General features: G+C 42.1%; 1 protein-coding gene across 2 annotated transcripts; it reads left to right on the forward strand.

Annotated features, from left to right (window-relative positions):
- The first annotated feature begins 514 nt into the window (after positions 1–514).
- On the forward strand, positions 515–14429 carry LOC139534133 (sestrin-3-like). Of its 2 annotated transcripts, XM_071332949.1 has the most exons (10): positions 515–823; positions 7268–7333; positions 7615–7815; positions 9827–10009; positions 10158–10391; positions 10500–10647; positions 10744–10862; positions 10954–11144; positions 11329–11473; positions 12220–14429. In XM_071332949.1, the coding sequence occupies exons 1-10, from the start codon at positions 746–748 to the stop codon at positions 12304–12306; spliced, it is 1452 nt and encodes a 483-aa protein (XP_071189050.1). In that variant the 5' UTR covers positions 515–745; the 3' UTR covers positions 12307–14429. The 2 variants fall into 2 exon arrangements, with proteins under 2 accessions (XP_071189050.1, XP_071189059.1); XM_071332958.1 differs by lacking the exon at positions 11329–11473 and having other exon boundaries at positions 516–823.
- Positions 14430–14693: the final 264 nt, after the last annotated feature.

The raw sequence follows: 14693 nt of genomic DNA on the forward strand, positions 1-14693 counted from the left end.
TGCTCTACAAATTACTGAGCCTTCGTTTTTCATCTTGTTTGTTTACACACAGAGACACACACACACACACACACACACACACACACACACACACACACACACACACACACACACACACACACACACACACACACACACACACACACACACACACACATACACACACACACCTACGTAAAACTTTATTGCCTATTACTAAAACAAACCTTGTAGACCAGAGTATGTTGTATCCTGGTTCTATCCATGCTCTTCTATCCAAATGAAATTACTTATGACAAACACATTGTAATTTATCTATACAGGGTAACACAAAGAAAAGTCATCAAAGTTGATTATTTTGCTGAAGGTTGTTTTTTCCTTTATTTGGTACGGATTCAAGTTGCTTTTTAGTTGTCTTGGGTCTAATAAAAGGATGCGGGTTGTGGAAAGTTATCGCTTTAATAGCTAACTAAAGACAGCAGGCGCATGTTGTTTCGCAAACACACCCCTCTAGCTGTTGTGCGTCGCTATTGGCTGGCACATCCGGCAGAGCAAAGTCAGAAGTTTGCTCACGGAACTGCCTGGCTTTGTGTGGTGAGTGAGACTGGGGAAGACAGAGCCTCCGTATACCTCTCTCGAAAAACGGCTTCGTGATCTAACAACTCTTCGGTCTCCCCAACCCACCACTACCACACCTGCAAGAGAGTGACATAGGCCTACAGTTATTTAAAGTACAGTTTATACGACGGTTAAAGTGGCGGCCAGCATGAGCTTCAGTGCGGACTCCACCTCCCCCAACCCATTTCACATGTGTAACATCTGTCAAAAGGTGATAAGGAAAAAGGTATGGTGTTTTCAGATTAATTTCTCCAAATGTTATTTTTACTAGTCGAGCAATAGCATTTTTTTTCAAGGTGATTAGTCATTCCTTCCAATTTAGATAAAAAAATCATTGCACCCTATTAAGTTTTCAATTAGAATCTGCAGGAGTACAGTAAGAAGCCTATAGGCTCTAGAAGGCTTTGATTAGATCTACTGAATCAGACAGCAAACACATTTCTTTTGGGTCTGATCCTTCCCTTACTGATATTTTTGTATTACATTCTGTATTTCAACATCATCTATATAATTGCTTCAGGATCTAAATTGCTTTAGATTTAGGCCTATTTTAAATCATCTCAAATCTAATAATTTAGTAATTGATCATGGGCTTTTTTGCAGTCCAAGAACAACATGAAAGTTAATAACAGATTTGATGACAATCAGGCTGTTTTTCCATTCAGACAACAATCTGCAAAGATTGTTCCATTTGCATTGATTTAATTCTCAGGATGGTCATCAATCAGTATGATAGCAATAGAGTTGGGGGGGAATTGATAAGAGTCTCACTCACTCACTGCATGTAAATGTTAGACTCATTAGAAATGTATCTGCATTTCGCACACAGATGGCACATATCCATTACATAATTAATGTACTCAAAAACATTTAGCAGAACAAATAGAGACTGCCTTTGATATTAGTTTAGCATTGTGATCATATTTCCACTGCATCACTTCCCTTTTCTCTGCAGATTCACTGTGAAGTACCATTTTGTATTTACATTTAGTGGTAATATTTGTATAGGCATGTGAGTGTATAGATTTGGACAACTATACCATTAACCTATATGCTAAAATGATTGTAATCTTTCATAGAGTACTTAAAAAACAGTTATTATTGACTTCAAGTGTAATATTCATTTCAAGTACATTTCTAAAAATGTTTTGGTATATTTCTAGTTAATCCCTACTTTTATCTAAATCCACCTCTTAATTCCTACTTCTTTCTAAATCTCTACTTCGGTCTAAATCCACAGAAAAACAACATTCTGTTGAAGAACTTCAAAAGCAGCTCTCAGTCAATGAATGCATCAATACTCTGTCCTGTCCCTGTTGCCACAGTTATCGGTTTAACAACAAAACATGAGGACATACAGATTACAATGCCTAGAGACAGCTTTGTCTGTATGCACAACAGAGTCAGCCCTTTCATGACAAACATCACTGACAGAAAGAATTTTTTTTTTTATGTCTGCCTTCTACATTTACCAATAGATACTGGTAAATAATCTATGCCTCAATCAGATATACATATACTGGTAAAGGCAGAAACTATACATATTTTATTTTGTAGGTTAAAACCCAAAAGGTTTCATACAGGTTGTTCTCAACAGACAACCTATTGGTTGGAAATTAGAGTTTACTGAGAGATAAAACTTACACTTGACATTTTACTTAATTTATCTTTAATTATGATTAAGATTTTTGTTTTTGATTACTTTATTACTTATTTAACAAATACTTATCCCACAATTACAACTGTCTATTTGTTTTTTGTGTGATGGAGACAGACGGGTCCAGGCTCTTTTTTAGATCTGCACAGGCCAGGATATATAGGAGCACTTGAGCCACATCTCTCTGTATCATCTCAGGTAGTTGCATCAGCCACGCTGCCCCAGCAACAGACACACATCACACACAAAGGGCCAGAGGGCAGAGAGAATAGGAGAATAGAGGGGGATAGGGAGAAAGAGGGAGGGATTACTACCAGGTTGCACCTGTCTGCAGCACACGGCATTTCTGTCTGTCTGTGTGTGTCACCGGTGGCGGTGGGAGACACAGGGCTTCAACCCAATTAGCTAAATTCACGGGAAATTGCCTGTCTGTTGACAGAAGGCACATTCAAAGGTCTGTTATGTAATAAGACATATGCCACTGGAACAGAGAGGGGTCTCTCTAACTCGTTCTCCTCCACCCACATATGTATTGAGCATACACTGTCGTTAGCTTGTGTGACATCATTTTACAGTTCTTGTTTACAATGTCCTTCATAAATAGTATACCCTTCATGTACATTTTTTTAAAAATTGTATATATTTTTTCTCTATCGGTATATTCGACTTTAGCTATATTATTTGCTGTAATATTATATCTGCCTTTTCTGGAGGATGAAATTGAAATTGTAGCCAACTCTGTATGACTTCATTTAAAAAGGAGGATACTTTAAACAGGCATCCATTGTCAATCCACTGAAAATGTAAGGTTTTAGTCTGCAAAAAGGCAAAGATACCACTCTTAAAACATAGGATAGGCCTCTCTTAGTAGCTTACTAGAAATCCTATTTGGATTTAGAGTAGATACAATTTTGGTACAATGGAGGCTTTAAGAGAGGTTTAATGTCTTAATATTTAATAGTTTTAATGCTCATGTTCGTTATATAAATATGCTCATTTAACTTTATCTGGTTTGTCATTCCAAATAAAGTGAGAAAAAAAACGTCTTGCATTGTTTGAAAAAAGGATTCTCCTGGAGTCGGTAGAACATGACTAAATATGTCAACTGTGATATCACTAGAGAAACTGGTACATTTTCCAATTACCAAACAATTGATTCACATTCAAAATCCTGTGTTCCCTAAACCTAATCCCTAAATCTAAAATAGTATTTTTTCTTGTGGGGTTAGGGTTAGTCATGTCCCCAATTTGTTTTACTATCCTTCTGAACAAAAATATAAAATGCAACATGCAACAATTTCAAAGATTTTACTGAGTTACAGTTCCTATAAGGAAATAAGTCAATTGAAATAAATGCATTAGGCCATAATCTATGGAATTCACATGACTGGGAATACAGATATCCACCTGTTGGTCACAGATACCTTTAAAAAAAAAAAGTTAGGGGGCCTCCCAAGTGGCGCAGTAGTCTAGAGATCCTGGTTCGAGTCCAGGCCCTGTCCTAGCGACTCCTGTTGCGGGCCAGGCGCAGTGCACACTGACACGGTCACCCGGTGTACAGTGTTTCCTCCGACACATTGGTGCGGCTGGCTTCCGGGTTAAACGGGCATTGTGTCAAGAAGCAAGAAGCTGGGTTGTGTTTCAGAGGACGCACGGCACGACCTTCACCTCTCTCTCTCTCTCTCTCTCTCTCTCTCTCTCTCTCTCTCTCTCTCTCTCTCTCTCTCTCGAGTCCGTACAGGAGTTGCAGTTGGATACCAATTGGATACCACAAAATTGTGGAGAAAAAATAAATAAAATGTATAAAATAAATATATATAAGTTAGCGTTGTGGATCAGAAAATCCATCAGTATCTAGTGTGACCACCATTTGCATCTCCTTCACAGAGTTGATCAGGCTAATGATTCTGGGCTGTGGAATGTTGTCTCACTCCTCTTCAATGGCTGTGCGAAGTTGCTGGATATTGGTGCAAACTGGAACATGCAATCCAGAGCATCCCAAACACGCTCAATGGGTGACATGTCTCTTGAGCATGGAAAAACTGGGACATTTTCAGTTTCCAGGAATTGTGTATAGATGTGTATAGATGGCACAACAATGGGCCTCAGGATCTCGTCACTGTATCTCTGTGCAATCAGTTGCCATCGCTAAAATGCAACTGTGTTAGTTGTCCGTAGCGTATGCCTGCCCATACCATAACCCCACCACCACCATGGGGCACTCTGTTCACAACGCTGACCTCAGCAAACCACTCTCCCACATGACGCCAGTTGAAGCCGGGATTCATCTGTGAAGATCACACTTCTCCAGTGTACCAGTGACCATCGAAGGTGAACATTTGCTCACTGAAGTCGGTTACGACGTCAAACTCTTGTCAGGTCAAGACCCTGGTGAGAAGGGTGAGCACGCTGGGCTAAGATGGTTTCTGACAGTTTGTGCAGAAATTCTTCGGTTGTGCAAACCCAGAGTTTCATCAGCTGTCTGGGTGGCTGGTCTCAGACGATCCCGCAGGTGAAGAAGCCAGATGTGGAAGTCCTGGGCTGGCGTGGTTACACGTGGGGTCTGCGGTTGTGGGGCTAGTTGGACGTGTGTACGAAACTAATTTGTCTGCAGTTGTGGGGCTAGTGTACTAAATTTGTTCACAAAATTTGAGAGAAATACACTTTTTGTGCATATGGACAATTTCTGGGATCTTTTATTTCAGCTCATGAAACATGGCACCAACACTTTACATGTTGCGTTTCTATTTTTGTTCAGTGTAGTATTTAAAAGTATTTTTACTTAGTTACTTTACACCACTGCCTCTGGGAAGAGATCTCTTTAACCTCCCTCTCTCCTCAGAGCTCTCAGTACATTAAGTTCAATAGATGCACAGGTGTGACATACACAACCTAACATAAATCCACACTTTAACATGCCAGACTCAAACGCGCACGCATGCACACACACACACACACACACGACAATGTGAACCATAAAGCTGCCGTTCTTTCCTCTGCCCAGGACTTGATCCCAATGTTCCATGGCTAATGTGTGTGCACACAGGCTGTTTGCTTATCTCAAAAGGTTACAAGAGGAGGGGGTTACTTTACCTCTGAGCAAACGGATTGATGCACAAAGGCCTGGCTGTTACATTTTAGTCACTTAGCAGACATTCTTATCCAGAGCGACTTACAGGAGCAATTAGGGTTAGATGCCTTGTTCAAGGGCACATCGTTAGATCTTTCACTTAGTCGGCTCAGCGATTTGAGCCAGTGTACTTTCGGTTACTGGCTCAATGCTCTTACCCGCTGGGTTTACTTGCTCTCCATTTACATATCAAATCTCACTTCTATAAAGTGCATTCGGAAAGTATTCAGACCATTTCCCTTTTTCCACATTTTGTTACATTACAGCCTAATTCTAAAATTGCTTCAATTAAATGTTTTTCTCAGCAATCTACACGCAATAGCCCATAATGACAAAGCGAAAACAGGTTAGACATTTTTGCACATTTACAAAATAACAATAAATACCTTATTTACATAAGCATTCAGATCCTTTGACATGAGACTTGAAATTGAGCTCAGGTGCATCCTGTTTCCATTGATCATCCTTGATGTTTCTCCAACTTGATTGGATTCCACCTGTAGTAATTTCTATTGATTGGACATGATTTGGAATATATAAGGTCCCACAGTTGACAGTGCATGTCAGAGCAAAAACAAAGCCATGAGGTCCAAGGAATTGTCCTAGCTCAGAAACAGGATTGTGTCGAGGCACAAATCTGGGGAAGAGTACCAAAACATTTCTGCAGCATTTAAGGTCCCCAAGAACAGTGGCCTCCATCATTCTTAAATGGAAGAAGTTTGGAACCATCAAGACTCTTCCTGGAGCCAAAACTGAGCAATCGGGGAAGAAGGGCCTTGGTCAGGGATGTGACCAAGAAGCCGATGGTCACTCTGACAGCGCTTCAGAGTTCCTCTGTGGAGATGGGAGAACCTTCCAGAAGGACAACCATCTCTGCAGCACTCCACCAATTAGGTATTTATGGTAGAATGGCCAGACAAAAGGCACATGATGGCTTGCTTGGAGTTTGCCAAAAAGCACCTAAAGGACTCCCACGAGAAACAAGATTCTCTCGTCTGATGAAACCAAGATTGAACTCTTTGGCGTCACGTCTGGAGGAAACCTGGCACCATCCCTACAGTGAAGCATGGTGCTGGCAGCATCATGCTGTGGGGATGTTTTTCATTCAGCGGCAGGAACTGGGAGACTAGTCAGGATCGAGGGAAAGAAGTACAGAGATCCTTGATGACAACCTGCTCCAGAGCGCTCAGGACCTCAGATTGGGGCGAAGGTTCACCTTCCAACAGGACAATGACCCTAAGCACACAGCCAAGACAACGCGGTAGTGGCTTCGGGACAAGTCTCAATGTCCTTGAGTGGCCCAGCCAGAGCACGGATTTGAACCCGATCGAACATATCTGGAGAGACCTGAAAATAGCTGTGCAGAGACGCTCCCCAGCCAACCTGACAGAGCTTGAGTGGATCTGCAGAGAAGAATGCGAGAAACTCCCCAAATACAGGTGTGCCAAGCTTGTAGCATCCTATCCAAGAAGACTTGAGGTTGTAATCGCTGCCAAAGATGCTTCAACAAACTACTGAGTAAAGGGTCTGAATACTTATGTCAATGCAATATTTCAGTTTTGTTATTTTGAATTAATTTGCAAAAATTTCTAAACCAATTTTTTCTTTGTCATTATGGGGTATTGTGTGTAGATTGAAGGGGGGAAAAACAATTGTATCAATTTTAGAATATGGGCTAATGTAACAATGTGGAAAAAGTCAAGGGGTCTGAATACTTTCCCGAAGGCACTGTATTTCACAGATTTTGTTTTCTTCTTTGTTTCCCAACATGGCTGAGTTCATTTAGGTTGTGCTTAAAGTGGGGTTGTACATCTAAGTTCCTTGTGTACTATGGTTCCTTAGCTAACCCAGTTTCCTTATCTACCGCTCTTGTCTCATCTCAGGAAAAAGGAGTCAGAGTGCCGCGACCCTTCTCCAGTGGACCCAGTGCCTTCATTCCAAAGGAAGAGGTGAGAAAATGCTTTCGTTCTGTCTTGAAGCTATATTTCCCCCTGTCCTGCTTACACTCTCGTTTTCTGTCACCTTTGTTTAATCTCTAGACCTTTTTCCCCTTTGTCTTTCTTTCCACCTTTATCTTCTCCTAGCCTCGAATTTAGGTGTAAACCATATTTTAGATTACAGCAGCAGCATTTTTACTGTAACACGATTTCAATACACACTGCCTAACTGAAACCTCTCTCTTCCCTGTCCTGCCGGACCCCTTCCCCCTATCCCTCCTTCCTGGTTCCAGATTGTGGAGGCGTCCCAAGTGGACCCCCTCACAGAGCAGCTCCTAGCCGAGGCCTACTCTCCGTCGGGCCATGTGGACCACCTGACCCAGGTGATGGGACTGCACCCCCACTACCTGGAGTCCTTCCTGCACAGCCAGTTCTACCTGCTGAGGATGGACGGCCCCTTGCCTCTCCACTGCCGACACTTCATCGCCATCATGGTAAACACTGGAGTAGGATGAACAAGAGATTATCATTGGGTGTGTCTAAAATTGCATCATAGTTCCCTATATAGAGCACTACTTTTGACCAGAGCCCTGGGAACTCGTCAAAAGAAGTGTACTGTATATAGTGTGCCATTTCAGACGCAGCCATTGTTCCCTGCAATGGTTGAGGTTAGTATATAGGTAAGGTAAGCTGATCCTACAGGCAACTTCTACCTGAAGCTGCATGATACAGGATAGGTCAAAGGTCAAGCTAAGCCGAGGGGGATGTCTCCTGCATAGACACGTCCTCTCTTAGATTCTCCCTCCCTGCTCAGGAGACCTACCTAACACATCTTCTACTGATTTTATATCATCTCCATATTCACCCATTTCCCTAACATCCAATGGCTGTCCCGACGTGACGGATTATATTTTTCTTTATGGTGTTTAAACTTTCGTCTCAGTGCTGAGATTCCCCGGAGGGAGGGAGGGAGGGAGGGAGAGGGAGAGGTGTGCGCGCGCGCTTAGGCATACTGGCCACTCAACACCTCCATCTGTGGAGCTTTGTTATGCAGCCATCTCAGAGGGTCCTCCCAGCCCACCTCCAACTCACCCAGTTCCTGATGTGGCCCACAACTAGGCCAAAGTCTGCCCCCTCACTCTTAACGACACAGCATGTTATGTCAGGAGGAACAGCTGAATGCAATGCATTGTTAAAGAACCATGTGGAAACAATCAATGTGCAGTTTAAAATAAGTCATGCTTAGAATTGACAGTATACAACATGCATATAAAATATTAATTTAGTATAGATCATGCATATACAGGCAATATGTATGCTTTATATTAGTCTGCCATGCTAGCTACATGGTGAATGCCAACTGAAACAGGACTGTTAAATACAGTACTACCCAGAATATTTATTTTATTTTTATTTCACCTTTATTTTACCAGGTAGGCTAGTTGAGAGCAAGTTCTCATTTACAACTGCGACCTGGCCAAGATAAAGCAAAGCAGTTTGACACATACAACAACAGAGTTACACATGGAATAAACAAACATACAGTAGAAAAGTCAATATACAGTGTGTGCAAATGAGGTAAGATAAGGGGGAGGTAAGGCAATAAATAGGCCATGGTGGCGAAGCAATTACAATATACCAATTAAACACTGGAGTGATAGATGTGCAGAAGATGAATGTGCAAGTAGAGATACTGGGGTGCAAAGGAGCAAGATAAATAAATAAATACAGTATGGGGATGAGGTAGTTGGATGGGCTATTTAGAGATGGGCTATGTGCAGTGATCTGTGAGCTGCTCTGACAGCTGGTGCTTAAAGCTAGTGAGGGAGATATGAGTCTCCAGCTTCAGTGATATTTGCAATTCGTTCCAGTCATTGGCAGCAGAGAACTGGAAGGAAAAGCAGCCAAAGGAGGAATTGGCTTTGGGGATGACCAGTGAGATATACCTGCTTGAGCGCGTGCTACGGGTGGGTGTTGTTATGGTGACCAGTGAGCTGAGATAAGGCGGAGCTTTACCTAGCAAAGACTTGTAGATGACCTGGAGCCAGTGGGTTTGGCGACGAGTACGAAGCGAGGGCCAGCCAACGAGAGCGTACAAGTCGCAGTGGTGGGTAGTATATGGGGCTTTGGGGACAAAACGGATGGCACTGTGATAGACTGCATCCAATTTGTTGAGTAGAGTGTTGGAGGCTATTTTGTAAATGACATCGCCGAAGTCAAGGATCGGCAGGATAGTCAGTTTTACGAGGGTATGTTTAGCAGCATGAGTGAAGGATGCTTTGTTGCGAAATAGGAAGCCGATTCTCGATTTAATTTTAGATTGGAGATGCTTAATGTGAGTCTGGAAGGAGAGTTTACAGTCTAGCCAGACACCTATAGTATATAGAACAAGAATATAAATAGTTTAGACAGTGAAAACAATATAGTATATGCAGTAAGGGAAGAATTTTCCCAGTAGGCTATAAATAATAGAAATATGAAAGCCTCCCCTCTTTCTCTCTCCAGGCTGCAGCGCGTCATCAGTGTTCCTTCCTGGTGTCTCTGCATGTGCGTGAGTTCTACAGGATGGGGGTGTGTCTGGACTGGCTGAAGGGCCTGCAGTACGTCCCTCAGAGACTGAGGAACCTCAACGAGATCAACAAGCTCCTAGCACACAGACCGTGGCTCATCACCAAGGAGCACATTCAGGTTAGAATACAGACATGCATAAAACATACACATATTCAAGTACATTATCCACATATGCACATACTGTATCTATTCAAAAACACGACTTTTATCCACATACGCACACAAAGTAACTCGCACCAAACCTTTTTCTTCCCCTCTACTTTAGAACTTGGTGAAGACAGGGGAGCACAGTTGGTCTTTGGCAGAGCTGGTCCATGCTGTGGTCATATTGGCCCATTTCCATGCCCTGGCCAGCTTTGTGTTTGGCAGTGGCATCAACCCCCAGGTTGACACACAAAACAGCAACGGCTTCCAGGCCGTCTACATCAGCAACTACTGTACATGTGACCTGGCCAGCGACCATCACCTGGACCGAGATCTCAGCAGTACCAGCCCTGAGGTGAGATTTAATTATGTGTGTTTGTAGGGATTGTGTTGGAAATGTATCTAAGTATGTGTAACTCTATTGTCATAATAATAGAGTTCTGGTTTGTTGTGTGTGTTTCAGACCACAGACTCGGTCAGTGAGTTGGAGGCGCTGATGGACAGAATGAAGAGGCTGCAGGAGGAGAGAGAGGAGGATGAGGCCTCGCAGGAGGAGATGGCCACACGCTTCGAGAAGGAGAAGAAAGAGAGCCTACTGGTGGGCTCTGGAGGTACTGCAACCACACCTGTTCCTGTTGTCTCTCTCTCACTGAGTAAAGGGATTATGTGATTACTGATTATGATCCATCTCCATTATGACTCTGCAGATTTGGAGGATGAGGTGATGCCCACATCCAAAGTGTCTCAGTTTGTGGAAGATGCCACCTTCGGGTACCAGGACTTTGCTCGACGCGGGGAAGACAATCCACCAACTTTTAGAGCACAGGTGGGTGATAATGGAAAACCTTAATTCCACTGTCATGCCTGAACAACTTCACTCGCTTTCTCGCGTTCTCTCTGTCTCTCTCTGTCTGTAGGACTACTCGTGGGAGGACCATGGTTTCTCTCTGGTCAACAGGCTGTATTCAGACATCGGGCTGCTGCTGGATGACAAGTTCCGGACAGCGTGTGACCTGACCTACTACAACATGGCCAGTCACGAGGACGTGGACACCACCATGCTCCGACGTGCACTCTTCAACTACGTGCACTGCATGTATGGCATCAGGTAAGGCATCAGTGCCCTCTCTGTCACATACATTTGTCATTCACTATCAAGTGTGGACACTTAGCATTAATCAAGTTAGTGTGATAATGATAATATTTAAATGAGTGAGTAAGTGTTTATTGAAGCCCTGAAGTAGTCCATAGCAGACCGTAAAGTGATGCTCCAGGCTTGATGTCCTGTTCAGATATGATGACTATGACTATGGGGAGGTGAATCAGCTATTGGAACGCAGTCTGAAGGTCTATATAAAGACCGTAACATGTTATCCAGAGAGGACCACTCGTCGCATGTACGACAGCTACTGGAGGCAGTTCCGCCACTCCGAGAAGGTTAGAAAACTGCAGATGCTCGTGTTTGTCAGAGTGTATAATTGTATGGTGTTTATGTACGTGTGTATCCTTTGAAAAACAACGCTTTGCTTTACACTGTCAACAGCCACAAAAAGGATCTTGTGAATCCTGATATGTCTTTGTAACTAGGCCAGAGTTCAGTGGCAGGGCTGGTCATGCTGTTAGATTGTGTTTCTGCAGGAGGCTTTGGCTCATGAGTACACTAGGACTATTGAGCAGAGCTGGAGGAAATGAAGCTCTTGGCCGCAGGAACATGCTGTTATTGTGTTTTGAGTTGTTCTGCAGAGAGGCCCCCTGTTGGCATCTGACTGGGCTGAAAGAGATAAAAGACGAGCTCGGGTTATTATTAGAACCAGCAGCGTGGAAGTGGGTCATTGTCTTGTTTTTAATGCTCAGGTCAAGACAACCTGGAACAAATGTCTCATCCCTGACGTAATGAGGACAGCAGCATTCACTTTAGTTAGTAATTATGTCTGTACAAGCATCTTTTCCTTCAGACCCCATTAAAACGTTTCTCAACAGAATCTCACTTGGTTTACATATCTGACTCAGTGAGATGTCTTTTGTCTCTTATAGCCTTGTGCTACATTCTGCAAATGCATATCCATTTTACAGCTCAATGGCTGTCCATACTGCAGTTCATACCATTCCAGTTATATAAAGTAACTGCACTGTGTTATAGTATGTATGGTATGCTAATCCTCTGGCCACCATGCCCATTCTAGGTCCATGTGAACCTACTCCTAATGGAGGCCAGGATGCAGGCAGAACTGCTATATGCCCTGCGCGCCATCACACGCTACATGACCTGACCAACCACAGCGGGCCATCTGTCTCCACCTGACCAATAGAAACCTACTGGCTACTGGCCTTACCCCTCTCCACAGCCCCAGGAATGCAGCCTCTGGGAACCAGGAAACTGTCTCACTACCAGGCACATGTCTCTAACACTGGCCTCTTACTGTATGGTTGGATGGGGACTTTGACCTATTTTTTTTTAGCTTAATGCCCTTTTAAAAGAGGAAGTATGTGAAAATGAAGGAAATCCTACTGTGAGTGTGTAAAAATTGTGAAAACGGGTGCACGTTTGACTTCTCATCCTTTTTTGCCAAAATTGTATTGCCAGTTTGGCTTTAGTGACATAGTAAAGGGGTTGGAGTTCATGACAAACTTAAAAAATATATAGATTTATCCAAGCAACCTCAAAGTACTGCACTGTGCTCTAAGGAAGATACTGAATAGCCGGAAACGGTGTTGCACAACGTAGAATATACCTCAATGTAATGCCTTGATTTGGTACAGCCCCACCAATATCAGGTGCAAGATTAAAATGTTATCTGATTGAGAGAGCAAGCCCTTTTGTGGCACTATTTTAAAACGTGCAATATTTTTACATTTTTTGCAATTTAAAAAGGTAGACTCAGCTAAATGACGTTGCCATGAGCAGCAACGCAGATATTGAGATGAGTGAGATGCAAGACTTCACTCTAACAGTCCCACACAGTATCTTCGCATGTGTATGAGTTCGCTTCACACTTACAGCGTGGTAGCCACGAGACCAAAACAGAAGTTGAACCTCTCGCTTCATCACTCTTAGTTGTTGCAGAAATTGACCCACTATGCTGTTTACTTTATGCATCTGTCATATCGCTGAGTTTACCTTTAAAAGGCTGTGACAGAATAATTATGCTTTTCAGTATATTTATAGCTTTGTCAATAAATCTGACTAATTAAAATATTTCTAGAGAACTATTTATCTGCAATGTTTGTCCTAATACAGAATATAAATCACAGCAGGTAGCGCACAAGATTTTGTGGCAACATTATCAGCAATTTTAGGACTTCTCTCATCCTGCTCTGTGCCTAATGTTTCTCACTGGGTCTGTAAGACATTAAGATTGCATACTTGTCTATTTCTACCAAAGATGCCGTGTACAGATGTTAGATCCATGAGACATTTTCAAAACATTTTTATATTCCATTAGGAAGTACATTTTTAGAACTACGTAATGCTGGGAATGTGCTCTTTGTTTTTGTTTTGTTTTATAATTACTGAAGTATCACCACATGAGTGTATTCCTAATCCTAAAATCTGCACTGTTAACTTTCTCACCAGCATTTATTTGATGCTTATTTCTTCACCAGTGTAGGGTTGAAAAAATCCTGGTGTTTTTGTGAATGATTGTTGCTCTTTGCACATCTGTATCTGCAAATGTAGGAACTGCTGATGGCAGTGTCAATCATTTTTGCAGATATTTACTGTAGGAAAAAAAACTCCCAGTTGGAAATATGCAAGAAATGTCAGTATTTCCTTAAATCCTCTCCCTCTCAAATCTTTCTTGCATTTAATTTCTCAGATGTGAAATGTGTCATATTGTAGCACCCCCCCACGTATAGGTTTAATTACAATGTTTAATCAATGCCACTGTGAACTCAGATGACATTCACCAAAGTACAGTTTACTTTTTGCCAACCTACCTTTTAAAAGGGATCTTTTTTTCATTAGTACACATAATCATGATGATGCTGTATTAACAGTGGACTAAAGAAAAAAATACCCAAATAGTTTGAGTGGATTTTCCCTTTAAGTTTAGAGTTTTCCATATTTTATTTTAATAAATATCTTGTGTTAACAATACCAATTAGACTATGTATCATCTGCATTATAACTGATGATGGAAGCTGAGTTGTCCAAACTTTACAAAATGATAATCTACTGGTCTGAGAGTTAAAGCTGCACTACTCTCTTTCCCAGATTGTGCTTCAGGATTGTTGTAATAGTTTTGGGAGGTCGTGCCTTCATCAAAGCCACATTCAGTCATTCCCCCCCCCCCCACCCCCCCAAAAAGCTAAAAGGACAACAGTGCAACTGAAACTGTACCTCACACAGTGCCTGTAAGGGCATTTTCAAAACAATAAAGAAGTTACAAATACATCTATGTGTTCTGTTTATTTGATATATCAACATGCATACTGGTAACTTGATGTATGATACTGGTATGTGTGTATCTGTAGCATTAGTCAACATTTTAATAACTCATTATAGATAGAAAAACTGTGGCATGAAAATTAGGCTATTTAGAAAAATGTCTCCCACAAATACACATACTGTAAAATCGGGTTTCAAAATTGCTGTTTGACCTAAGAGGTTCAACTGCTAGACATGATAATGCCACAGAACAATGAGCCAGATATTTCA

Source organism: Salvelinus alpinus, chromosome 1 (assembly GCF_045679555.1).
Source record: "Salvelinus alpinus chromosome 1, SLU_Salpinus.1, whole genome shotgun sequence".
Classification (NCBI taxonomy): Eukaryota; Metazoa; Chordata; class Actinopteri; order Salmoniformes; family Salmonidae; genus Salvelinus; species Salvelinus alpinus.

Coding starts and splice junctions, on each gene's coding strand:
- LOC139534133 (XM_071332949.1), top strand. CDS start 746: ATGAGCTTCAGTGCGGACTCCACCTCCCCCAACCCATTTCACATGTGT. Junction 10,648..10,743: donor CCTACTGGTGGGCTCTGGAG/GTACTGCAACCA, acceptor ATGACTCTGCAG/ATTTGGAGGATGAGGTGATG. Junction 10,863..10,953: donor CACCAACTTTTAGAGCACAG/GTGGGTGATAAT, acceptor CTCTGTCTGTAG/GACTACTCGTGGGAGGACCA.